General features: G+C 40.2%; 2 protein-coding genes and 1 long non-coding RNA gene across 5 annotated transcripts; 1 reads left to right on the top strand and 2 right to left on the bottom strand.

Moving 5' to 3' along the window:
• Nucleotides 1-1,969: 1,969 nt before the first annotated feature.
• On the bottom strand, nucleotides 1,970-25,721 carry LOC117765191. Its single transcript, XR_004614518.1, has 3 exons — nucleotides 25,711-25,721; nucleotides 24,454-24,463; nucleotides 1,970-2,590 (listed from the first exon to the last, which is right to left on the bottom strand). It is a non-coding gene; the product is annotated as an uncharacterized LOC117765191 (long non-coding RNA).
• On the bottom strand, nucleotides 4,752-13,452 carry tbc1d25 (TBC1 domain family, member 25). The gene is made up of 7 exons (XM_034591400.1): nucleotides 12,958-13,452; nucleotides 10,679-10,788; nucleotides 10,405-10,559; nucleotides 8,812-8,939; nucleotides 8,536-8,724; nucleotides 7,594-7,869; nucleotides 4,752-6,914 (listed from the first exon to the last, which is right to left on the bottom strand). The coding sequence occupies exons 1-7, from the start codon at nucleotides 13,000-13,002 to the stop codon at nucleotides 5,220-5,222; spliced, it is 2,598 nt and encodes an 865-aa protein (XP_034447291.1). The 5' UTR covers nucleotides 13,003-13,452; the 3' UTR covers nucleotides 4,752-5,219.
• On the top strand, nucleotides 15,007-24,989 carry dedd (death effector domain containing). 3 transcript variants are annotated; one of them, XM_034591473.1, is made up of 5 exons: nucleotides 15,007-15,233; nucleotides 16,935-17,566; nucleotides 20,776-20,880; nucleotides 20,964-21,101; nucleotides 23,637-24,989. In XM_034591473.1, exons 2-5 carry the CDS (start codon nucleotides 17,002-17,004, stop codon nucleotides 24,041-24,043), a joined length of 1,215 nt encoding a protein of 404 aa, XP_034447364.1. In that variant the 5' UTR covers nucleotides 15,007-15,233; nucleotides 16,935-17,001; the 3' UTR covers nucleotides 24,044-24,989. The 3 variants fall into 3 exon arrangements, with proteins under 3 accessions (XP_034447364.1, XP_034447362.1, XP_034447363.1); XM_034591471.1 differs by having other exon boundaries at nucleotides 15,007-15,304; XM_034591472.1 differs by having other exon boundaries at nucleotides 15,007-15,304; nucleotides 16,928-17,566.

The following is a 25,721-nucleotide window of genomic DNA, read 5'->3' as shown; positions in this document are numbered from 1 at the left end:
TATGTCCCCTTTAAAACAAAAAATAGAAACGTTAGAACATCTAATTTGATTTGCTGGGATTTTTAAATTAAGTTATTATAAATGACCACTTATTTTTCTGCTTTAACCTTTTGTAAAATTACATTTGGTCTCATAACTGAGAAAATTCGAATTTTTCTTAAAATCATTTCATAAAACTCGCCAGTTTTTCAAAACAAATGTAAATTTTTAAGAACCAACCCGAGATTCAGTATATTTCTGAAAGAATTATCACTTTATTTAAATTGTTTGAAACTGATCAAATCTAGAAATCCCTATTATCATATTAATGTGTCAGTAGTGTCAGTTAATCTCCAGACAGAAGATGAAGTATGTTTAATTCAGTTTAATTTTAATTACTATTTACTTATTTATTTTAGAATTGTCTCACTTTTGTCTCATTGTCTCATTTTTGTGTTTTTGCATATTTATGTATATTTAACTTTTTGCTTTATCTTACATTGTTGTTGTTGTAAATGATTTTGCCTGTTGAATTTGTATTTGCAATACAAAAAAAAAAAGAAAAACCATGTCAGAACATGACTCTAAGATCATAATGAGTCCACATATTATTATAGTGTAATGGTGTATGGGAGACTCCAGACAAAACAAGTCTTTTGACTGTATATAAAAGGTCTTAACTCAGGTTTGATTGACCGGGTTCTACAATAAGTCCTTTTGAACACCTTTAACATTGTTAAATGTTTCATGTTAAAGGTCCAATGTGTAAGATTTAAGTGAAAGGGATCTATTGGCAGAAATTGAATAAAAAATTATCCTAGTGATGTTTTCACTAGTGAGTTTCATCTAAATTGTACAAATTATTGTTTTCTTTACCCTAGAATAGGCCCTTTATATTTACATCGGGAGCAGGTCCTCTCTACGGAGGCCGCCATGTTTTTTAAAGTCATCCAAACTGGACATATTAAACACCTTTTGAGTTTTTATGAAAGCTACCACAGGTTCTCTTTCATGTTTGGAAGGGGAGGGTGAGGTGAGGGGTATTCAGCTGCAACATGCAACTTCACCACTAGATGTCACTAAATTCTACACTGAACCTTTAAATAATCAGTGTTTTAGCGACGCTACACCTATACGATTGTCACTGTCACTGCAGTGCGTTGTCTCAAGTTAAACTTGACTGTATAATGCTTAAGTGTTACCTAGTGAAACAAGTGCTGGCAAGTAACCACATTGAAATTCCCATAGTAAAATTCATGGTCCAAAGGATCTCTGATTTTGGCCTTGTGGTTTTAATGACCCTGTGGATTTTCTTCTACAGCCCTCGGGTCAAACTACATCGATTTCTCCTTCAATCCATGTTAAGCTTGAATTGGTAAATGGGCTGAATTTATGTAAGTTTGTTAATTGGAACAACCACCCAACACACTTCACACTACAGGTCACATTCATAGTGCTCCTGTATCACATCCTATTGATACACTTATGACGCAGCTAACAGGGAATTTGCTGATTCAGAACACTTGCAGATCGAACCATGACCTTCCAATAAGTGGACGAACTCACCTGGTCCACAGTTGCCTCATATTGTGTGGGATGTAGTGAACATCGCACTCTAGAAAGCATTTGCGGAGATCTAGAGAGTGTGTACAACTTTGGTTGAACAGCGGCCACTGTGGCTACAAATGCTAATTATTGGATTATGGGAAATGTATATGTTTGATTGATTCAACATTTCTGTGGTATTTTTTTCTTCACAAATGACAGTCTACTCTAAGAGTTTGCTGAAGCCAATGGTAAATCTAATGTCAAGCCAACACAACAAACAAGTATACATGTTCAGCTCTGGTAATTGGAAGCTCCAGGTATTTTCAGCCTGTGTGAATGAAGAGGATTATGATCTATACTCCAAATGTATACATTTTATATAACCTATCAGGTTTCCGTCAATTTTTTCACTCGACCCAAAAACACATCCTTCACGCAATCCTTTGCACTGATTATTATTTATTTGTGTCCAATATACTATCGGTAACACTGTTGTGTGTTGTATGATTAAAAAGTTTTACTTTGTGCACATATATAATTTAATGATATAATCAAATACATTTTTGCAAATGCACATATTGTGAGCTCATAGTCCACCTAGTCCAGTTGTTTCAGTTCTTTTTAAATATGCTATTAAATACTGATGTACAAAAGGAGGCTGAACCAGATAGTACGAGTAATAACCACAATAATCACACAGGTCTTTCTAAAGACATGAGATCACTTGCACATGTTAGAAGTTTGCCTTTCTGTCAGAAAACCTTTGCACGAGGTTCATGTAGTGAAAGGATCAGATTTAACACAAACCATGTTCTGTTCCTATACATAAGTCATCTAATAACCTAAATTTCACCAAACCGTACTCGAAAACTGAAGTTGATACCAGAAAAGCTTTGTAGCATAAAGCCCTGAGGGCAAACTTCTAGCAAAAGTATTTCACTTCAGCCCTCTGCATTACAGATTACTAAGCATACACAACAGCAGAAAGAACAGAAGAGTCAAGACAAGCCTTCAGTCTTAAAAGTAAACAGTGCTGAGGAAAAAAAAGAATCTTCAAAAAAATCTGGGAGAAAATCTGTTTGTGGCATGACAACAAAATCAGCAGGTGCACCTCTGAGGATGTATTACCTAAAAACTCTGTGTTTGACTGATTCCTTAAGTTATGCAGCACATCATCTACATTATTTTAACCGAGATCAATATGTGCAATGATCAAGGCTGAGCCATGTCAACATTTTCTAATCACTGTCAAACAAACAGAAAGCTAATATTATGATTACATGAGCATAGCACTCCTGACTGCTGACTTTGTTGTGTTGCAATTGGAATATCTCAATTTAATATTTAAATTAGCTCTCAGGGTCTTTCAATTATGCAAATAAAAATATGACATGAAAGGTTAAGTCACGTTTGACATTTGATACAATTTTGGACCAAATGGAGACACAGGATCAATAATTTGGACTCATAGATTAACTCAATTCAAAATGTGTACAAATGTATTTAGACTAGTTTTGACTCAGTAGCTCAAAGAAAAGTATAAAATAAAAAATATGGACACTCATTTTTCCACATGTCCTGACAGACATGACATATTGAGATAAGAATCTTAGAAGTATGCAGATTCTACAAAATGTTGTTAGATGCTGTTTTACCCTCTCTCCTAAATGAACTCTGTAGTGAACACCATGCATAAGAGCTGTCACTGATACAATCCAGTCACATTGTTTCATCGATTTTTTGGATCAGCATGTGTGATGAACTTACGTAGACAAATGTTAAGAGGACAAAAAAAAATCAAGGCTATTGATTCAAACAAGTGAGGCACTTCTCTTCCAAAGGTTGTAAATAGGCTAATATTTGTGTCAATGGCTACGTCAGGTGGTATCACATCATCTTCTACTTTAGAATGTCTATGACACTGAAGAATCAACTGTTAACATAATGAATATACAGCCAGGACTTTTTTTTTCCAATTTCAGTGATCACACGAAGCAAACAGACTTTCATGTGTGATATTAGCAAATGTGCATTCAATGAACACAGACAAAACACAAAAAGTCAAACAGTCTTTGGGAAACAGCAATAACCAAAGTGCTGAAATGATGACCCGCCTTTAACTAAAGTACAGTACTTTCTTCATGACTGTTGTAGTTTGAATGTATGAGTCCAGCATACATACAGTGTATGTAGATCCACACCAAACTGCTCCCTGCAGCTCTGCACAAACACTACACAACTTCACCTCATTGTGTAACATGACGACATAAAAGATCAGCCACATTGTCCTGTTATAACCACAGACACCCCAGCTACCGACCTGGATATGACCTTGATTGGCTGAGTCACATTCAAAATTGAGAAAAAGAGAAACAAAGCCAAAATAACGGTGTAAAGATTGTTTAGCTAAAGTGCCCCCCCACTTTTGACCATGTCACTGATTCATATTAATTATACCCAAATTTATGGAAACCTCAGCCACATGTCTCCTGTACATCATCTACCATCACCTGTTGTTTCACAGAAGCAGTAAGAAAGTTTAATCATCACACAAAATTAAAAATGATCCAGCTCATGGCAACAAGAGGACCAAAGGCTGAAAGACATATTCATTAATTCTGGCTCATCTAGAGCAGAGTGGTATCAATGGGAATCTTTAAGTGGAGGAATGTAGGACTCTTCTCTCTATCTTATCACATCCACATGCAACAGCACTTGGGAAGAGTAAAAGTAGAAATCCAGCAGACACTGGTTCACAACAGCTTTTGAATTAATGCTCCAGACCACAAGTTTGTATTTTCAGGTACAAAAAGTTCAGGGACAAAAAAGAGAAAGAGCTTGAACAAGATGCAGTTCAAAAGGATCTTTGTTGGACTCATGCATGCTTAAGTGATCCTAGCTGCAACCCAAAATTGTGATAAAGGCTCCAAGCCCAAGCTGAGATGACCCCCGATGACATCACTCTGACATCATCATCTTTGTTTTATCATAATAGACAAACGTACAGAAGCAAAGCAAATGGTGGCAGGGCTCGGTCAGAAAGGTGAGGTTAAGTATGTGTGCTGGCTATTTATGTCATCAGTTTATTTTGTGACTCACTGACGACTTAGAGCTTGGTTGATAAGATGAGTCGTTTCTGTAAAAGTCCTTATGAATAAGAACTATTCAAACCGTTACTTTCAGTATATCAGAGTGTGGAATTCCCTTTTGTTTTTAACTAAAGAAACATGAGTGTTTTAGTTAAGACACGTTTGTGGCTTATAGGACATAACATAAGTTTGTAAACAAAGTTTAAAAAAGAGGGCAACTCAGGTTAAATGCACCAACTCAGGTTAAATGCACCAGGTGGCTAAACTGTTATTGGTTCTAGCAAAACTCAGACAGCCCAACTATCTGACACCTGAATCACAGGGTTTAAACATCATGCATCAGCAACAACAGAGGACATGAAAAGAAATGAAGCTCTTTCATCAAGGACAGACCTCCATTCTATTAACTGGAAGGTTTTAGGAGAAAAATAAAAGATAACAATGACTACTGACCAAAGGAATATAAATACATATTCAAGCATACACAGAATGAGAAGATTATTAACAGCCCAATTCAATTAGGATGGCTGGCTAAAAAGGTGGACACCTCCAACAGGCCACAATCAGTCTTTCGCTGAGGTTGGGAATCTAGTGTTGATGGAATCAGGAAGCGGGGGAAAGGGAAACTTGAGCTGTTGGGGAGGGAATGGTGGTTGTGAGGTTATAGGTTGAGTTTTGAAATGATGACTGAGGCGAGGCTAAAGGGCTGTAAATAGGCCTGGCAGAGATGGTTGAAGAAGGGGAGTGTTGCACAGCGGTAATTGTTGTTGGGGAGTCAGAGCTAACCTCATCCCCTTCCTCTGAGTCCCACACTTCACTCTGCAAGTAGTCTGCAAATAAGGCCTTGGCTCGCTGCAGCACCCTGCTAAGGTTGTGGCGCCGCACTAGCCGATCAAAGTGCATGGCTAGCTCATTGTAATCCAAGCTGTTCTTGATTATGTGGTCTCGGTGCTCCAACAGGATGGACAGGCACAGAAACAGCATGAAGGGATTGCCTTTGCCGAACTCTTGCGGAGGCGGCAGCGAACACGATTTGATGCTGGTGGTCTCAGCTTTCAGAGAACTGGGTGTGTTAGCTGCGGTGCTGGGAGATTTGTTGCCTGGCGAAGGAAGATTGTTGGTGGATGACCTGCTGCCAGACAACGAGGGGCCTCTGCCAAAGGACAAAATAGGTGAAGAGAGAAGGGATCGATTCTGAGGGTGGGAGGGAGATGCAATAGATGTTTTTACAGTGGGGGTTGTGGGAGAGTTGATCCCTGTATCGCTTAGCACTTGGGCGACGGAGGTCAATATTTTTGGAACAGTGCTTGGTAAGGCCTCTCTCCCATTGTTTGTGGATGGGGATGTGGACTTCGGAGGTAAGTCTGGAGACGCTCCTGGCCAGCTGGAGGGTGAAGCTGAAGATGTCAGAGACACAGATGAGCCACTTTTCCAAATAGGTAGGCCACTATGAAAGAGGTGAGGTGATGATATTGGAGAGAAACCAATTTCACAGTTTTTTATGAGAGGTGTTCTCTCTTCTGGATCCCCCTCACTATCAACTGTAGACTGGCGACTTGGGATGTTTGGTACCGACTTTGAAAAAGCCAAACCCTGTGGTTGGTCACCATCTTCCATATCAAAGCTATCTTCATTTCGGGCAGTATAGTATTTAAACTCTCCAAAACTTGTTTGCTTTTCAAAAGGAGCCTGAAAATCAGACTTTACCAGACTCACTTGATTAATGTCACAATCACTGCCCTCACTTCCTGTTCCAGCACCTACATTTTGCCTGTCTTTTTGTTCTATGACGGCATTCCTGGTCGCATCTGCTTCTTCTCTTGAAGGCCTCAACATATGTCTCCTCCGCTGCTTCTCTTTTTGTTCCTTATCATCTCTGAGGAAGGTCTCGACTGTCTTGTCTTTGTAGGTCACAGTTTCATCAGCGTCTAGTGGCGGTCCAAGAAGCTCCACTTCGGTCTCAGGCGGATCCGGAGGCAGGGAGCTCCAGGTGACCTCAAGCATCCGTAAAGCATCATCAAACGCAAATTCTCTCTTGAGCTCCAGGAGCAGCCAGCGGTAGCAGAAGAAGAGGTCGTCAGCTCCTCGGGACACCAGGTAAGAGTAAAATTCTGGGTCAGAGTACTGCAGAAGCAGCTTTAGATGCTGGAATTTAATAGACATGAGTTGCCCATCTGGACGGAAGTTTCCCTCCAAACGCTTCATTATGCCACAAAAGCAAATGAAGGCATGCGCCTCATTGTCCATTACTGCAAGTATAGGGGAGGCGATATCACTCATGCCTTGACAGTATGATATCTGAAAAGCAAGACATTCACACATTATACATAGAGTTATACAAGCCTACAGTTCAAAAACAAAATAGATTTTTAAATCATGTAGATATACACATGCTTTTATGTATAAAATTAGCTTGCAAATTATGGGAAATATTATTCATTAAGAGAGAGTAGACCATGCGCCTCATTTATCATGCATGCACTCAGATTTATCTGTCACTGATGGCGTCACTTGATTCACTTGTAATATCTTTATGTATGGCAGGAAATCAAGTGCTTGCTCCTTGTGGGAACAGTTGGGTTTCTATATAATATTGTAAGTTATGGATCTTACGATGTAAAGTGCCTTGAGATCATTTATGTTGTGATTTGGGTATACAAATAAAATAGTGTGGAAATGGTGAAAACGTTAAGGAACTAAAATGTGAACTACAGTAACAACTCTGGAACACATGTAAAATGACACTCATGTCCATATGTCTGTTGACCTGATCTAATCCCAGGATGCTACTTCTTTAAAAAGCTGCCGGATCTAAACTTCATTGTCTGTGGTGTTTTCTGTCTTTATATTTCTCATTTACAATTTTTTTCCTTCATTTTCTTGTAAATGCTGAAGGTTAGGGGAAGGGTCAAATCCTGTGGTGCTGTCGGCCACCATCCCCCACCACAGGTATAATTGACAAGACCTCACTACCAACCTGTGGGTGTGTGATGGCAAAAGTGGTGAGCAGGTCTGTAAGTGCAGTCAGATGTGGACTGTCTTCTGAGCCAGCATAGTAAGGATGAGCCCGGTCGGTTCTCAGGACGTCTTTGAGAACATTTCCGCGAATAAATTCAAGGTCCTCATGACTGACCCGGGCTGTCCACTCTCTCTTCAGCTGGTCATACTCCCTTGTCTTTCTCTTCATGTAGTCCATTCTTTCCTGTCCACTCAGTCCATCAGGGTACACATTCAGGAGGTACCGCCACACAACCTTACACCACAGCAGACAATACAGAAGTTATTCCTTTATTCCGTCGTAAATGACCAGTTATTATTTAAGAATTGAATGCATGATTTATCATGTCATATATGAAATTAAGGCACAAGCAAAAAACATTCCATTTTTTAGAGAAGAAGCCAGTTTGTCATTATCACAAACTACATCATCATTTATGACAAATGATTATGAACAAGTCTGCTTACAATTGTTTTGGTTTCTTTCTTTGATGATGTACTATGCCAAGAACCACAACTACTAGGTTTGAATAACCCCTTTTCCACCAAGGTATTTCCAGGGCCAGTTCGGAGCCAAGTCTGGAACCAGTACTTTGTGTTTCGACAAAGAACTGGCCCTCGGGGAAGAAAAACTGGTTCCAGGGTGGCACCAATTTCTTGCTGGTCAACAAGAAAGAACCGCCAACGTCTGTGAGCCCATGTGTGATTGTCTGTGTGTCAGCGCGAGTGAGAGAGGAAGACAGTGAGCGAGCTAGCATTGTCGTGGAACCAACTTAGAACCAACACTTGCGTTCGGTTTACTTTTTTGGAAAAGGGGTAAAATAGAACCAGAATTGACAAACGGAATGGAAAACATAATCAATTAAATTCCCCTGACATCCAACCCTGATTGTCTGGAGAGCGTGCTGTAGATGAATCTCACCTTGCGCAGAGAAGGCTCCACACCACCATGATAGATTCGCAGTCTGAGTTCCTCGGGTCGTGTCAACTGGCCCTGACCATTGAGGTAACTGTGAAACTCAGCATCACTGAGAGGAGGCTTGAAAGGCTTGATCTCCTCCCCATAAGACCAGCTCAAAGCTTGCTGGACCTTGGACAATGTCCGGCCCATCTGAACACGAGTGAAAAGAAGCACATTAGGAAAGAGGGTACAGTTTAAAAAAGACTATATGAGGAAGCTAAAACAAGGTGAAGAAACCTGGGACAGTAGAGACTGGGTGAAAGGAAGAGCGGCGGAGGCCAGAGACCTCGTCCTCTCTGCAAGAAGCTGCTCAGAGCCAATCACGTCTTTGGGGCTTATGATGTCCCAGTCCTCCATAACAGGACCTGTGGTTGAACAAAAAACAGTTTTTCCACAGTGGAACCAGCAGAGAACATGTCAAGCCAGTTACAGGGAATCTTGGCATCTGGTTTGACTGTTATTTAAGTTTTAGTCACACACCAGAGAGCGTGGACAAACATGTGCTTGTCAGTTTGTTAGCTCAATTTGGGCTTCCAAAGACAAAAGGACCATTCTACGTGTCTTTATGTCATCAGATCTGGACTACTGCAACAGCACTTTACGTCCTGAGGCAGTGAAACTATTTAGCCCAGGAAATCAGGCCAGCTGTCTGAGTCCCTACCTAAGAGAAACTTTTATCAGACATACTTTCCTGTTTTACTGGAAATTTTTTATTTTCTTTTAACTGCCTTTTTGACTTTTTTAGCTATTGTCTGAGGAATAATTAAATCTGATAAATTAATGACTTCAGTTTCATTCTTTCCTTCTGAAAAACTTTGTATTCTAAACTATATTTATTGCTCTTTAAATAAAGATTATTATCATTACCTATATTTTATGCTCTCTATAGATATTTCACTACTATTATGAAACAGTGAGAATCAGAATTAAGCACCATCGGCTGCTGGTGCAACCCTTGTAGTGATTTGTTCCTGCAACCCACCAACACCTGATCATTAATATAGGCTGTGCATGGGTGTTTTGTACATTGTACATTGAAACTGTTTTTGTTCTGTGTAATCATTCCACTCTTCTTTTTTTTTAAGATCCCTTGCTAATGCACTTTCCCTGGAAGTGATGAGAGACAAAATCCACAGTTTTGTGAAAATCTCAAAAATCCCCCATTAACTTCTTCAGGAAATGCAAACTTCACTTTTGGATTGACCCTCACAGTCCCCTTAATCTATTATTCTAAACAGTGACACAATTTAAACCTGCTGAGGGGTTTGCTTTGCAAAATAACTCTTTCTAACTGCTGCTGGCAGCTAACCTTCAGAAACAATTCTCTTGATCTACAATCCACATTTCTCTTGGTGCTATCTAGAGTTCCCTTTTCTGTTCCTCATTTTCCTTCAATGCACTTCACTCTCCTCTTCTGACACGCCCCTTTCAATGCACTCACAGCTCAGTGGTTCCTTCATCTCCTGAAACATGGGTTAACTTTTAAGGACTCCATAAGCTCTTGACAGCTGCAGCTTCAGCCCAGTATATCAAAAGATCACGTTTGGAAAATAAAGAAGTAACCCTCAATAACTAATATAACATATTCCAAATCTATTTCTTATCATGTAGTATCTTATGTCCCAACTGGATTACTATCTTAACTATCTGCTGCCGTTTTAAAATGTGAACGACTTGAGGAACATTTCACTCATTAATCAAAGTCTTTTACAGTTTATGTTAATAAATAATGTACATGATGACAATTGTATGAAGACGTCACATTTCGCTTTAGTATATTCATACTTTTAGGTTGTGTTATTTGGTGTAAGGAAACACAGGTGTTCTCACTGTCTTCTGAAGGTTTTATGTCCATCTTGAGCTGTAGGTATGTTTTGGCTGCACTGACAAATGCAACATCCAAATCCGAGTCTGACACCAGAGACTGATACATTTCAGCACCACTCCTATCCCGAGACAGGTAACTGATCCCAAAGCTCCGCTTCCTAGTTTGAGAGAGGAACAAAAGGAAATGCTGACAAAAATATTGTAATCTTGCCATGACAAAGTCTGACAATATTTGTGTCTGTACAACAGTTTAGTCAGGGGTGACCATCACTCTTACCCATTCAAATCAAAGGCTCTGATGAGAATGTGCTGCAGAACCTCCAGTGATGTTATCTGAGGATCAACAGCAAAGGACCGAAACTCCACTGGAAGCACCCCATCACATTTCTGAAAAGCATCACAAAACTCAAGCTGAGGAAGGAGGTGGCAAAAATATCAGTCTCGATTCCAAAATATCCAATACAATATAACTCTACAGTAATACATATATAAAGTATACAGTAATGCACAGATATAATACATAGAACATTGTCTATGAGCTGTTACTACAAAATACTAATATTTAGATTAGATTAAACTTTATTGTCATTGCACATAGTACAAGTACAACGAAATGCAGTTTAGTAGACAAATATTAGAATACGGTGCTAATGAGGCAATATTTATATGTAAGGGATATGTGATTTAAGGTGCTGATCAGACAGCATTTATAGGTGAGAGTTTGTGTCATATATTGTAGATGAAAAAAAAAGCTATAATAAAAGAGCAGCATGGTCAATTATTTACAGATACATTACATTACATGTCATTTGGCAGACGCTTTTATCCAAAGCGACTTACAATTAGTGCATTCAACATCTATGAGGGGCCATTTAGGGGTTCGGTATCTTGCCCAAGGACACTTAGGGAAGCAGATGGGAAAGACTGAGGATCGAACCGCCGGACCTTGTGGTTGGAGGACGACCCCTCTACCCCTCAGCCACAGCCGCCCATATGCCAGATATGGCATATATGAGTATATACAGATGCAATGAGAACAGTATAATATATATAAGTATATTAAATTATATTAAATATATATAATAATGTGTGCAAAAGCAGGTAGGGGGGGCAATGAGTAAATATCATGTGCAAGACAGGTGTGAGGGGGCCTGAGACCCGAAGTAGGTATTGAGTGTGACAGAATAAATATGTGCGGAGAAGCAGTGTAAGCCCATGTATATGAAGGGGAGTGGGGGGAGTGAGCTAGTGCTGGGTTATACAGACTCATAAGGTCTCATTCATTAGGAAATGCATAGATGTCCAAATACTGACTGAAGGCTCTGACAGAGGGAGGGTTCAAGTCTCTGCCTGTGGAGCTAATTTCTGTGAATAATCTCATGCAGCAGCGTCACTTTCTTGCAAAGTCCCCTCTACACAGTAATATGTCCCCTCTTTTGGAGTTCCAGTGTGTGGCGGTTTATAATCGTACTTGACCGTGCATTTTTATTGGTGTAAATCAACTGAATACACACTGAACCTTTAAGTCCTTTGAGTATTTGCAGCAAGTCAGAAACTTCTCAGATATCAGACAGAGCATCACAAGGAACAGGAAACACTGGAGCAGCCAGACTTAACAGATGAGGAGCACTCTAGTTTTGTGTGAGGGAGGTCGTCTATCTGAGACCATCAACCTGTGACACAGATGCAGAACCAGAGCCTGCACTGGACTGTGGAAAGGTGGGCTTCCTCTGTTCTTGCGCATCGTTTTTAGTGTGTTTATTTTTTTTACTCATTTCTTATATTTGTCTAAACATCCAACTTATATCAATAGGGAGCACTAATATCGTATTTGTCTTTACATATGGGCTCCATGTGAGTGTTTTGTATGTATTTTGTGTATCTTTCAATTCTTCAGTAATTTTAAACAGCAGCTATTTTATTTCAGTGTGAAATCTCAGGTAACTACGATCATGTGACCAGAGCGATTTTACCTACAGGATGTTTGTCAACAAGAAACCTGACTGTGTGTTGTTTGTCTTGGGTCATGTGACATGTGTTTTAAAGCAAACTACAACACATAGTGAAGCAGCTAAACGTCAACCCTGAGCCTGACCTCATCATGCCTCTGCTGACAGGTCATGTGTGACGTCACCACGTGTTGTCCCGTGCACGCGTCTGCTGAGCAGGCAGGTGACGTCAGCTCCAGTGTGTCTGTGAGTGTGAGTGTGTGTGTGTGTGTGTGTGTGTGTCTGTGTCTGTGTGTTCACTGCTGTGGATTCAGTATCGATGGGATATTGATAATGATCGATCAGACAGTGGCAGGTACATGTGGTGTTATCATCGGCCCAAACACCGGGATAGACAGATTTCAGATTGTAGCGATAACTACGATAATGGCGGTAAACACAACGGTAACGTCATGTCGCCTCTTTCTCGTTAACAACAGTATTCTGTCGCCACAGTGTGAATCACTACAGTTTGTTATGAGCAGACAAACAACAAGCAGGTGAATAAACAGCACAGCGGGCTGTCTACGTGACCAGCTGACGGACGTGGACTGGTTGGCCGTCCTACCTTGACTCTGACACGGACCACCCCTCTCTCCTCCTCGCCTGCCATCTTCAAGAGTCCGTGCTGGAGCAGGATGTTTGTTCTGGGCTTTGTTTTGCGTCTAAGGAGACATGGTGATCGATAATATGATCGGAGCTAGCGCTGCTCCACTTCCTCTGCTTCGTGATCTTCTTCTGCACTCGGTTAATCAGAGGCCCCACAGCGGCATTACCGCCATCTACTGGACACACCGTGATCAAGTCAGCACAAGTCCATTCCAGTCTAACGTACTTTTCTCTGTGAACTTTCAAAATTGATCAATTGGCCCATTCTCCCTAAGGTGGAGGAAATGTATTTAGAGGTGGACCCTCGTAATGAGACAGACGAAATATTAGAACACATGTTTTTTCATGCTCTGTTTCTAACAAATTATGGCTGTTATCACTCGAAGTAAACAACATTCTGACCTTAAACATTTCACACTTTATTTGGATTTGGATTTGGATTATCTAAATTCATTTATTTCTGACATGGTTAACCTTTATAATCCTAATGGGTAAATATCATATTCATTGTAGTAAATGGAGAAATTCTTAGCCATCTTTTTGGATATATGTAAATTCTTGTTTATTTGATGTCCCCCTTTTGGAGCTCCATTGTGTCAATGTTAGTAATCACAAGTGTGTCTTTAAATATTTGCTCCTTTACCCCTTATGTGTGTGTGTGTTTGGTTTCATATATTTGTCTAAATATCGCCCTTTCATAACTTTTACAACACTTACATTGCCTTTATCTATACGTATATGTTCTCTGTCAATGCTTTGTATATATTTTGTGTTTGTGTCAATAAACTTTTTTTTTCTGTCACCAGATTAAAAACTGAAAGTAGGCAAGCCTGCAGTAACAGGGGCTTTCCCCTTTACCAAAATACTATGATTGGTATCTTGGGTAGAATTACTCAGCCAGAGAGTTAGCGAGACAACACACCAGAAAAGTGGAATTATTCTATTCTCTTTTTTTTCACAAGAAGCAAAATCAGCTACACAGTGAACACTACCTGAAATACATGGACTGAACAATACACTATTAAAACGAACTAAGAAAATATGCAATAAACCTACTTCTCGTTCAGTCTCAAACAATACTGTTCACATCACAATACTTTTTCCAAAGTATGTCACTGTATTTTTGATGGTAATGTTTGATATTGAGTGAATATCTGCCAATAATTTCCATTTGTCATAATTCAGGTGTTATCCAGAGTATTAAAAATGTTACAAGCTGCCTGTTATATTTGGCATCAGCATCAGGTGGGGCAGATACAGGCTCCACTGCACACAAACACTAAATCAAATTCTTTCTGAACTCCTAGTGTTGGGAATTCTCTGAAGAATCACAGAGAGGATGCGATGTATCAAATGTCTTTACTTAATCTTGCATGGGGAGAGCATGGTTGTTTTCTGAGGGGATGATCAGAGTGTATTTCCTTATGTACCTTCAGGTAAACCAAAGAACAAAAGCTGTTGACCTCATGGTGCTTGATTCAGACATTCAAGTGTTATTCATGCCTTCTCAGCACAACCCTTCGTGAATCTGACAGATAGTTTTCTCAGAAAGTTCTTAAGGAGAAATTTCCTATAGGTATTGTATTATAATTGGAATTATATTATTGGTATTATGCTGTTGGTGAATGAGGTCCAATGACTATATAATTTGATAGCAGTAGACACTTGACTTGACTTAAAAACAATTATGTCATCCATAATTTGACTTATTATATCTCTGTCACCATCAGATGTAGGGCGTACCTTTTAAAGTGCTAATTTAATTTGAATGGTCAGAAAATAAATGAATATGAGGAGGCTGGTCAGCACTGACGGATGTTGTCTTACGTCCAATCATAGGGAGGTATCTTAAAACTGTTGGAAATGTTTTTATTGGTATACACGAATTAAACAACTTTAAATAAGAAGTCCACAAAAATGGTTTATAGAAGTCGCACGTAATTTTGGTACTTTAAATCTCCAACACTTTTGTCCGTATGGGCCACCGTACTGGGTAACCCGGAAGTGAACTCTGCTGTAAACTGGAAGTTCTTTCATTTTAGCTGAACGAGACCTGTCTGCTTGTTTTTCCCATGGTGACTGTATGTGCACCACAACCATTACACAGACTCTAGTTTCGCGTCAGGAGGGATAAGTGTCCATCAAGACACCGGAGGCACGTAATGAACGTGGATGGTTTTGTTGACATTTAGACGTGGCCGTGTTTCCTGTGCTCCTCTGTCAGACACTGGGAAGGTAACTTAGCGTTAGCGGCCTACCGAACTTTGTTGCTGACGAGCTCGTCTGGGATTTCCGAAAGACACAAGGTAATACAGAGTCTTCATTAGATACCACATGCATCCGATTTCATGCTATACTGAGTTGCAATAAGTAGTTTAGATAACGTTGGCGTGGAATGAAGCTAGCGAGTAGCAGTCATAACAAACCCTGGCGCAGATCACGAAGAGAGGTGGATTGTTGAGCGCATATTCCCGGAGACACTTGCTTGGCTGTTAAGTCGCAAATAGAATACATGGGATGTGAGTCTACTTGCATACATTGTTGTCTAGCAATCACGCATCAACTAGGCCTTGCATCGGTTTTTCATTTCCAGATAACTATCGTTAGCTTGTTAGCTAACTTCAGTAAGGCACCTAGCTAGATGCTAGCACGTTATTTATCTTGCTAAACAGTTGCCGATCACAGAGTGTATTTGTTTGTTTGACCTTCAGTGAAAAGAGTCATTTTAATAGCAAAAGCGTTAATATAAAAACCTTTCCAATCTGTTTGTAAACACAAGTCTAGTTAGCCAAATTAGCCTCTCTCTGCTAGTGTTAAGGTGAGCTGGTCCAAACTCCCTCATTATGATAGAGGCGAGTCATGATTGTGATCTCTCGTGTTCATTACTGTAATTTTACGATGTTTACATAAAAATTCATGCAACATTTGACCAAGTACTAATTCAGTTTCTATCATGCTCGTTTATTCTTGTGCTGCTCTTCTGTACCATTTTGCTCCCTCAATTACGTAAAAAAAGAGTAACCAGGCAAAGTGTGACATCATTCTTGTCATTGTTAATCATATCATTTGAAGGCTGTGTTTAATATCACGCCCACTTGTTGTTTAGTGCATTATATTTGCCTACACTTTTATTTGAGTGTTCGTTTTCCTAGAAGAATGGAATAGAAAAAAGCAGTATCCTTTGCACCCATTCACACACTCCTTTCTGCTAACATTCCCAAACTGAACTACTTCACAATGCAAGATTACAACTGACAGTGAAGGAAAAATGCATTGGTTCTTAAGTATCTAAAATAACAATTTACTGTTCACTGTGGAGGGAACTTTTAGGTATCTGTGGTAGAGAGAGTAGTGAATGAGGGACTGAGGCTTTTGGGTTGGGTGATTGCCGATACAGCTCATGTTATCTGAAGTTGTATACTCGCTGTGGTCCTGGTTTAACTGAGGCTGTAGGACAGGATTTGAAATAATGTTGTAATTGCACAGGTATGCTGTAGGTTTGCAATATGCCTTACATTTGTATTAAATGGAAGTACAGGTATCAAAAAAAATAATGCCCACAATGGCCTTAAACATCCAGAAATATTAAAGGTATGTACAAAATGTACAGCATATGTGTAAACACCTGCTGCTTTACAAATTATTCCCTTCTCCAGAACATCTGTCCCTTTATTCAATATGTGGCCTTTACTGTGTTCTCTTGGCTCAGCTTTGATTCTAAAAAATATTTATTTAATGAAAGTGTACTTAGGATTTCTGACATTGGCAGAGAGGGTTTGCCTTCACAATAATAACATGTGAGAAACCCGGCACATGTTTGAAGTTATATCATGTAGTTAGTTAATGATTAATGATGATGGCCACTGATAGTAAGATTGGTTTAAAAATATTTTATATTAATATGTAATTCCCCCATTCTCCATTTTTAGTTATCAGTTGGAGCAGCGAAAGACAGAGGGAGTTGCAGGGATTCCAGCATCCCTTATCACCGTCTGGCCCTGAGATGACATCACAGCAGCCTCATCTCCCCAATGCTGTTTATCCTCCCCAGCTTGCTCAGAACTCGTCTGCACAGCAGGCCCGGCCTCATCTTCCGGCCAATCAGCTGCACTCCAGCCAGAACAGTCCAAATGCTGGGTCTCTGGAACACAGAGCACTGACTGGCAGGCCGGGGTGCTCCGGTGTGTCAACGTCCAGCGGAGATGTTGCCAGCAGAAATGTTTCTGCGACCAGCACCAACTCTAGCTTATCCAGAAGAGATGGAGGTTTTGAACCGTGGCCGGAGGAGGCAGTGGATAACTCCCATGGGCTGTACTCACTCCACCGCATGTTTGACATAGTTGGTGCCCAGCTAACACATCGGGATGTGAGGGTACTGTCGTTCCTGTTTGTTGACGTGATTGATGAGTATGAACGTGGTGGCATCAGGAGTGGAAGGGATTTTCTGCTGGCCCTAGAGCGCCAGGGTCGCTGTGATGAGACCAACTTCCGGCACGTTCTCCAGCTTCTAAGGATTATCACCCGCCACGACCTTTTGCCTTATGTCACACTCAGGAAACGACAAGCTGGTGAGTATTGTCTATGTCAATTTTTAAATGTACAATACATATTTTTAGATTTTTGAGCATAACAACTTAAGGAAGAGCAAACATTCAAATGCAGAGACATTCCAGTGCTGGAATAATTTCCGTGGCATGCTGCTTAAGGAACTATGAGCCCAACTTGTCTCCAAATATTTAAATTCAGTTAAGGTCAAGAATGAGTACTATTATTACCGCATTTTCAGATCAGCATCTGGTATAAACTACTTAAGAAGGATTTCTTGCACAATCATTTAAAAAACATACTGGGAATAAAATGTTTTATGTAGGCTTCCCCCAAATCCAGTCCATCCAGAGTCAGCACTTCAGTAACAGTGCAGAAAGTTGGGTGCAGGTTGTCTTCATAATATTTACAAGAATGGTTCTCTAAGGCAGTGGTGAAAAACTCATTCACAGAGAGGGCCAAAATTAAAAAGTTGGACTACGTCGAGGGCCAAACAGTGTCAACATTTATTAAACAGGATCGACAGGATATTGGATAAAGTGCAAAAAGAAAACATATTTAGGTAGGCTACATTCTTCTTTTATGTGCATGTGCCAGAGCCAGATGTTTGGCATCTTTTCTTGGCTGACAGTTTATTAAGGTTTGGTGTTAGGCTCTGTGCTGAGGAAACCTAAAGATGGAGTGAAGGTGTGCATCAGTGAGACGACTCCTGTGTGGGGTTTTTGTTCATCTTCATCACAGAGAAAAGCGTGTGGGTGAACTTGATGGGACAGGCACTGGGATCTCTGGAACGCTGGAAAAATAATTTAATATCATCAAATACTCTGCGAGTAAGTGGAGGGGCACAGCTTATGGAGCTTTTTTTCACACAAAAAAATTGTGCGTCCTATTTACCGGCGGGCCAGTTAATATAGACATATGATATTTTATCGCGGGCTGGATATAATTGTACCGCGGGCCAGATCTCGGTAGATCGACCGGTAACTGTCGATCCCCGAACTCTCTGGACTCACTGGCTGCGGTTTCGCTGCAGATCAGCTGTGTGTCGGTTGTTTACACGGCAGTGTGTCCGCTGCTGGCGGCAGAGTTGCTGGTTTATCTACTGCATTGCCTTCAAAACAAGTCGGTTTATGTACTAAACTAAACACCAGGACACTACAGTAGGAAGACGTGCATCTTCCCGTCTGTCGATAACAATCAAAGCCCCTTTAGAACCTTAGAACAGATGAATGGATTCAGAAAGTGAAACACTGGAGTGCTTTTACTTTGAAACCGGTTTGGGAAGTGTTGTAAATAAGTTTGTGTCATAGACAGATAAACATTGTGTTTTACAGAAGAATAAACAGAGAAAATTATCTTTCAGCTGAGTTTTAATGTTTATCTGTTGAAATTATGTTACAAACATAAATGGTTGCAACACTTTCTGTAAGCGTTTCAAAATAAAAGCACTCAAGCGTTTCTGTTGACGGAATCCATTCTTTTGTTTTAACAAGGAGATTTTATTGTGAAATATTTGCAGGAGCAGAATATGCACAGCTTCATACTGTGTAGTACTTGTATTTATTTGAGTACAAGGGACTTCTTTCATACAAGGAAATAGTTATATTAATGGCCATATTCAAGTCAAAGCCCATGTAAAAAACATTGTGCTGCAGTAGCAGCTCCTCTGCAGAACATATTGTTGAACTGAAGCTAAATATTGTGCACTAGACAAATGCTGTAAATATGAATTGATATTGATGTGAATATTGTTCATTAAATAGATAAAGTTGCACAACTGCCCTTCTTTGTGTATATTTATGCTCGTACATTCAGCCTTTATCAGAAATTGCAAAAACTAATAAATATCACCCTCCTAAGTGGGTTTCTTGGAAGATATCAGGGTGGTAGCTCTCGGCTTACGTTTGGAATTAAAACGTGATCTTGGGCTCGAAAAGGTTGGTGACCACTGGTTTAGAACAAACCAGATTCTTACTAGAATTGACCATTCGGACAGTCAGGACTAAGAACCCATTAGTCATTCTAAAAGTTTCAGAGGTTAATATAACAAGTGTTCATTACATATTGATATATTGCTTATGCATTGTGTAAGCACAGTGAGAAGGTATTATACAGACTTGATTTTAATGTTCCACTTCAGATTTGTAAAATGTTTTGCTGATTGTCAAGTTTTTGTCTGTCTATAAATAAGATTTAAAAACCACAGCAGTTACTCAGCAGCAAAATTTGTTTTTAAATGTGAAACAAATAATAATTGGACATTTATCGATCATATTTGATAAACACTGTCAGATTTTTTTTTTTTATTATATTTTTAGCCATATTGCCCAGCCCAGCTCAGCCCAGCTCAGCCCAGCTCAGCCAAGCAAATACAGGTCCTGTTTGACATCAGATGTCAAAATCTGACTGATAAGCTTTAAAGCATATGTGATCAGTAATCTGCTGATTAGAGGTAAACTGCACACATCCAGAGGAAGACTGGAAGCTGTAAGTGCTTCTACAAACTCCTGAATTATGGGTCTGAATACTTAAGTGAATAAGAGAGTTCATTTTTTTATTTTAAAGGGATAGTTCACCCAAAAATTTAAATTCACCCACTCACCACGATACTGATGTAGGGATGGGTTAAGTGTTTGAGTCCCAAAACACTTTTGGAGTTTCAGGGGCAAACAGCGTGCAGCCAAATCCAATAAAATTGAAGTAAATGACCACCTCTTCAAATGTTAAAAAACAACAAAAAATGCCTCCACAAGCCCCGACATTCAAATTCGACTCGAAACGACGTCATTTACACCATGTTTTTAGCCTAAAAGTCCACTGTTATCCTCCTCCTAGTTACTGCTGCACTAACTGCAGCTATTGCGAGTTCTCGCGATACTCACAAGCAGTAACTAGAAGGAGGACAACAGCTCCAAAAGAGTTTTGTGGACTAAAACACTTCACCCACCCCTCCATCAGCATAGTGGTGGGTAGATAATTAGTAAATTTTCAGTTTTAGGTCAACTATCCCTTTAATATACTTACAAAAAGTTTGTCATTATTGAGTGTAGATTGATGGGAACATTTTATCCATTTAAAATGAAATCTACAACACAACAGACTGTGCTGAAAGTGAAGGGATACAACTGCTTTTCTGAAGCTCTCACACATGCTCTATGAAATCTTTGTTATTAATTCCAAAGAAGATTCTTACTCATTGAAATTAACAATTGCTTCCACAATCTATTTTCAGTGTGTCCAGACCCTGTTGATAAATACCTGGAAGAGACATCAGTACGTTATATTTCACCAAGAGGAACAGCGCAGAGCAAGGTCACGGCACCCCACAGAAGAACAGGTTGGTGACTGTGTTTGTTCAAGGTCTTTTTGACATTATGACACAGAAGATGGATTAATGTCATAACTGATGTCCCTGTCTAGGTCCTCAGCCAGTCATTTGCTGTTCCCCGTCAGGACCCCATGTTGGCCCTCCCCGAATAAAGCCAGCTCCCCCTGTACCAAACCGCAAACGGAAGAGAAGTCATTCCTCAGCTGACTGCAGAGAGAAGCAAACATGTGGTAAAGAGACGCACAACATAGACAAACAGCATCATGTTTGTCGAGTCTCAGAGCAGGATTACAGATTTTAATACCAGTAGCCTATTTACTCCATATGCTCAAGATCCTTAGTCAGAGGTGAGAGTGGATTTATGTCATTGATCAGTATGAATCAAACGTTAACAGAGGGATTTAGACTCCTGAAATGGATGTGACAAAATCAGCAGATAGTTGATCTGAAAGTGAAGACTCAACACACTGTTGTTTGGCCTACAAAGCCATAGATACAGTAGTAATAAGTGGCCTAATATGGGCAAAAATTATATTGCGATAAAAAATATTTGTATCCCTCGATAACAATAATTATCACGAAAAATGTAAAAATGTTTCTTTTACATTTAAATACTATTTTGTGAAGGTTGGGGTTTTAAACTCTTCTTGATGGGCAGACAATTAAAAACACTTGCCAAACAGAAAAACATTTATCAAATCTAAGGTCAATCAATTACGTTATTCCTCCTCACAGTGCTTGCACAATGTGTAAGCATTATATTTATATGTTGGACCTTTGTTATTTTGCTATTGATGAATATTATATTACGATAATTAGTGACTGACAGACAGGGGAGAGGGTTTTTTCTAGTGTTTTACACACTACAGATTATAGAGCTGACATTAAATTAAACTTACCCTGAGTTCTTAGTGGTACTGATCTGGTTTCAGTTTCAGCTAGCATCCACATTTCACTTTTACATGTGCACATTTGTGACATAGAAAAAGAGGCAACGGTGCCTTTCTTAAGCAAAGTGGTCCATGAACCTCTGTCCAGATGTTGTGGTCATGCAGTCAGGAAGCAGCGTAACCACAAAATCCCCTCATCTCAACTCAGGACAATTCAGCCACCTGCAACAACCACTCAGCATTCAAAGTGTCTTTTATAAACTTTTCTGAGGAATTAAAATGGAAACAAATTCGAGGCTAATGTCTGGATGCCCATCACAGGCATAACTGAATCATTTACATGAGTTGTATGACTTTTCCACCAGACAGCTACAGACTGTAAAATAAAGCTAGGTTCGGTTTGATGTGCAGGAAAGTGGAAGAAAGCTTTGAGCAGCAGCTGCGATCTCACTCTTTGGTATCAAATGTGCTCTAACAATCATTGGGTGTTGTGCCACACAGTCTGTATAACACACCACTGAATTGCATTTTAGGTAGTGATAGTGTACAACAGACGGACAACTATCCAAGCAAACAAACCAGGCTGATGAAAGCAAGTTTGAAAGTGAGGATACTTGTTTAACCCCCTCGTCCATTCTGCTTCACTCTCGCCATGCTCAGTACCTGAGCAGACCCATTGTTGGGTTATGTTACGCAAGTTCTCCTGACTCTGAGCTTCAGTGCATTCTGTTAAAATGTACTGATCTTACATTTAAGTGCCAAGTTTCAGTTTGAGAAATTGAGATGTCAATTTTGACAGTGCTGTTTGAGTATCAGGATAACATCAGAGGATTCACCACAAGATACAAAAAAAAATATAAGACCAGACTGCAGTTCAAAGACAGAGAAAGCATTCTATGGTCTGATGAAACAAAAATCAACCTCTGTCAAAATGATGGAGACCGTGAACAGAAAATAAGGAGCAGCTCATGACCCAAACTACCTCATCTGTCAAAGGGCAACATCTCCCACACAGGTCTTTCTATAGTGATGTAAAGTTACTCAAATTAAAGTTGAGATTCTCCACTGTACATTGCAGTCATTCACTCATTGTGAATCTGATGTTTGTTTCAATAATAAATTTTTATTAGGAGGGAATTTTTACCTCTTTGTATATAAATACAAACCATTTACTATATACAGTTTCGACTGTATTTTTCTGCGTTCTAGTAGACACTGACATTATAGTCTGTGCGTGGCAGGCTGCACCGCTCTGTCAGAGTTGAACGGGGGGGGCCGGTGCATCATGATGTTGGCTCAACATTGTATTGGCATCGTCCATCAGCCCAACCCTATTGGAAGACATTTATTTGATTGAACTTCATACAATCTTGTAGCCCCAAGACTGCGATTGAACTGTTGAGTTTTCATCTATACACAATAAAAGAAAAGAAAAGAAAAGAAACCACACAGGTTTAGGATAGGCTATGGATGGCAGAGTTCCTGTGGTGGGGAAGCTCTACATGTGGTGCTCTGATGTGCTTGAAAAGTTATGGTCGGTTTTCTGATTTGGCTTCCCTCGGTTATTATATCTTGGGAACAATACCGATGTAGAACAACAAACTGTAATATTTATTTGGCCTGATGAATAATACTAACTTAACCTTGAGACTTGGTTGCACAACTCTTGCAGGGCTTCAGTCTTCAGGTTAGTACACACAATATTCTGCAGTCTAAACCCATGCTAGCTGTCTGCTGTTACTCAGCTGTTATGAGTGTTGATAGGCGCTAACATTTCCAATGTGACCTATTGGTGCTACTTACTGTATATGTTCCAGCCCTACTATTCACTCTGGGCTGACCCACGCTGTACCATCTCTCTCTCTCCTCTCTCAGATATCCGCCTCCGGGTTCGTGCTGAATACTGCCAGCATGAGTCTGCGCTTCAGGGAAACGTATTCTCCAACAAACAAGAGGCAGTGGAGCGACAGTTTGAGCGCTTCAACCAGGCCAACACTATCCTCAAATCCCGAGACTTGGGCTCCATCATCTGCGACATTAAGTTCTCCGAGCTCACCTACTTGGATGCCTTCTGGAGAGACTACATAAATGGATCCTTGCTAGAGGCCCTTAAAGGGGTATTTATCACAGATTCCCTCAAACAGGCTGTGGGCCATGAGGCTATAAAACTATTGGTCAACGTCGATGAGGAAGACTACCAGGCTGGTCGACGCAAACTGCTCTGCAATTTGGTCACAGGGGGAGGAGGCCCACCAGGAGGTAGCAAAGACACTGTATCTTAGACCTACTCTCATGGTGCAAGCATATGGGAAGGATGTAGCTGTGCCTCCCGCACAGGGAATAAAGTGTCATTTGAGGTGCCTGAAGTGTGTCAGAGAGGAACTATGGACTTCCAGTCACCCAATTGATTTCCTTGAGAGCTAAGTTCATAGGATTTCTACTTGGCCACCATGAGCGTAGCATGCAAGCAAGTGATTGGGAACTATGTTGGCAAAGAAGTTGGCGATGCATACAGGTTGGCATTACCTTGTATCCTGAGCTGTTCTTTTTCTTTAAGGAGCAGAATGTTAATCTCATATGTGGGTTGACTTTGACTAATTTCTGGTTTCTAGTATGTTAGCTCATTGAATCACATTGTTAACTCTTTACTCCTGTTCCAAAGTGGAGTTACTGTATGTTCAATCCAGGAAACATGCTTAACACTGATGAGTTACTCCCAGTGGGAGTTGTATGTTATTGTCACACAGGTTTGTCCTTTTTCCAGGTTTTTCAGGTACATTACAGATGGTTTGGATAAACCCAATAAGAGAGTGTTCTGTATGTTATAGAATGGTGCAGACCCCAGTTGACTCACAGTTTGTCTCTTTCTGTTAGCTTACTGCCTGACTTTCCCCACACTTTGCAGAGTTGTCTTTTCTGTAAAGTTAAATCCTGTCAGAGCGTTTGTATGGCTCATATTTGGTCACTGTCAACATTATTGTGTCTTTACTCATTATACGCATTATGGCTCATTACAGCAGCTGGGATTCTGGCCCAATTTGATGTTTCAGCTGTCCAGTCACTGCCAATATTTATTTGTGGATTGCTCTAATGTATCCAATGTGTCATTCGCTGGTGTTTTGGATTTGTAAATCAGTGCCAGTTTCATTGTCAGCCTGCACTGCTGGACATCTGTTCACTTACCTTCTCACTCCTATTCATTAGTGATATAACACTGAACCTAAATGGTAACAAATCAACAGCAAGTAGTGAAAGTCACAGCCAGAATGTGTGGTGTCATCTCAGTTGTGCAGGAGGCCAGAACAAATGAAAATAATTCACATGACCTGTTTGTCTAAAGATAAAGACATGTCACCCTGTAGCTGCACTCGCACATTAAACCCTCAGTAGTATCCCTCTACATATATGATGAGGTTGTGGTTGAGTCCTCTGGGTGGTGTGAGCAAGTGCCCTCAGTGACACCCTTCTCCCTCAGGAGGGGTGGCATCTCCACAGGCATGAGCAAACTGAGCAGGGGGATCTCTTGATAGGGATCTGAAGCGGGAACTACTGTGAGGACCAACATAATGGTGAGTTTCAGTGAACGTTGACACTCTATGTTTTAGCACATAGATCCTGAACTGTGATGTTCTTGTAGTGACACACCACTTATACATTGCAGCTTGAAATGCTAATGAACCAAAATTGGAAAGTTTTTTTTTATCCATTCACAGGAGACATTAGATTTGGTGGGTGCCTGTAACAAGTATGTGTTGGTAGTATTCCTCGTCATAGCTTTCATTTTATACAGTCATAATATACACGTGATGGCCAGGCACACGTTCCCAGTCCTGGGAAGGCCCTAGAAAACACCAGAATCTTTACAACATGGATCCACAAGAGATTAGAGTTTGTGGTCCTGTTGATGCAGTAGCTGTCAATTTTGTGGCTGCATACTCATGCTACAAACCTCCCATCCCA

The sequence above is a fragment of the Hippoglossus hippoglossus genome, chromosome 7, assembly GCF_009819705.1.
Source record: "Hippoglossus hippoglossus isolate fHipHip1 chromosome 7, fHipHip1.pri, whole genome shotgun sequence".
NCBI lineage: Eukaryota > Metazoa > Chordata > Actinopteri > Pleuronectiformes > Pleuronectidae > Hippoglossus > Hippoglossus hippoglossus.
The sequence above is the reverse complement of the archived record's forward strand: the minus strand, read 5'-3'. Positions and strand labels throughout refer to the sequence as shown.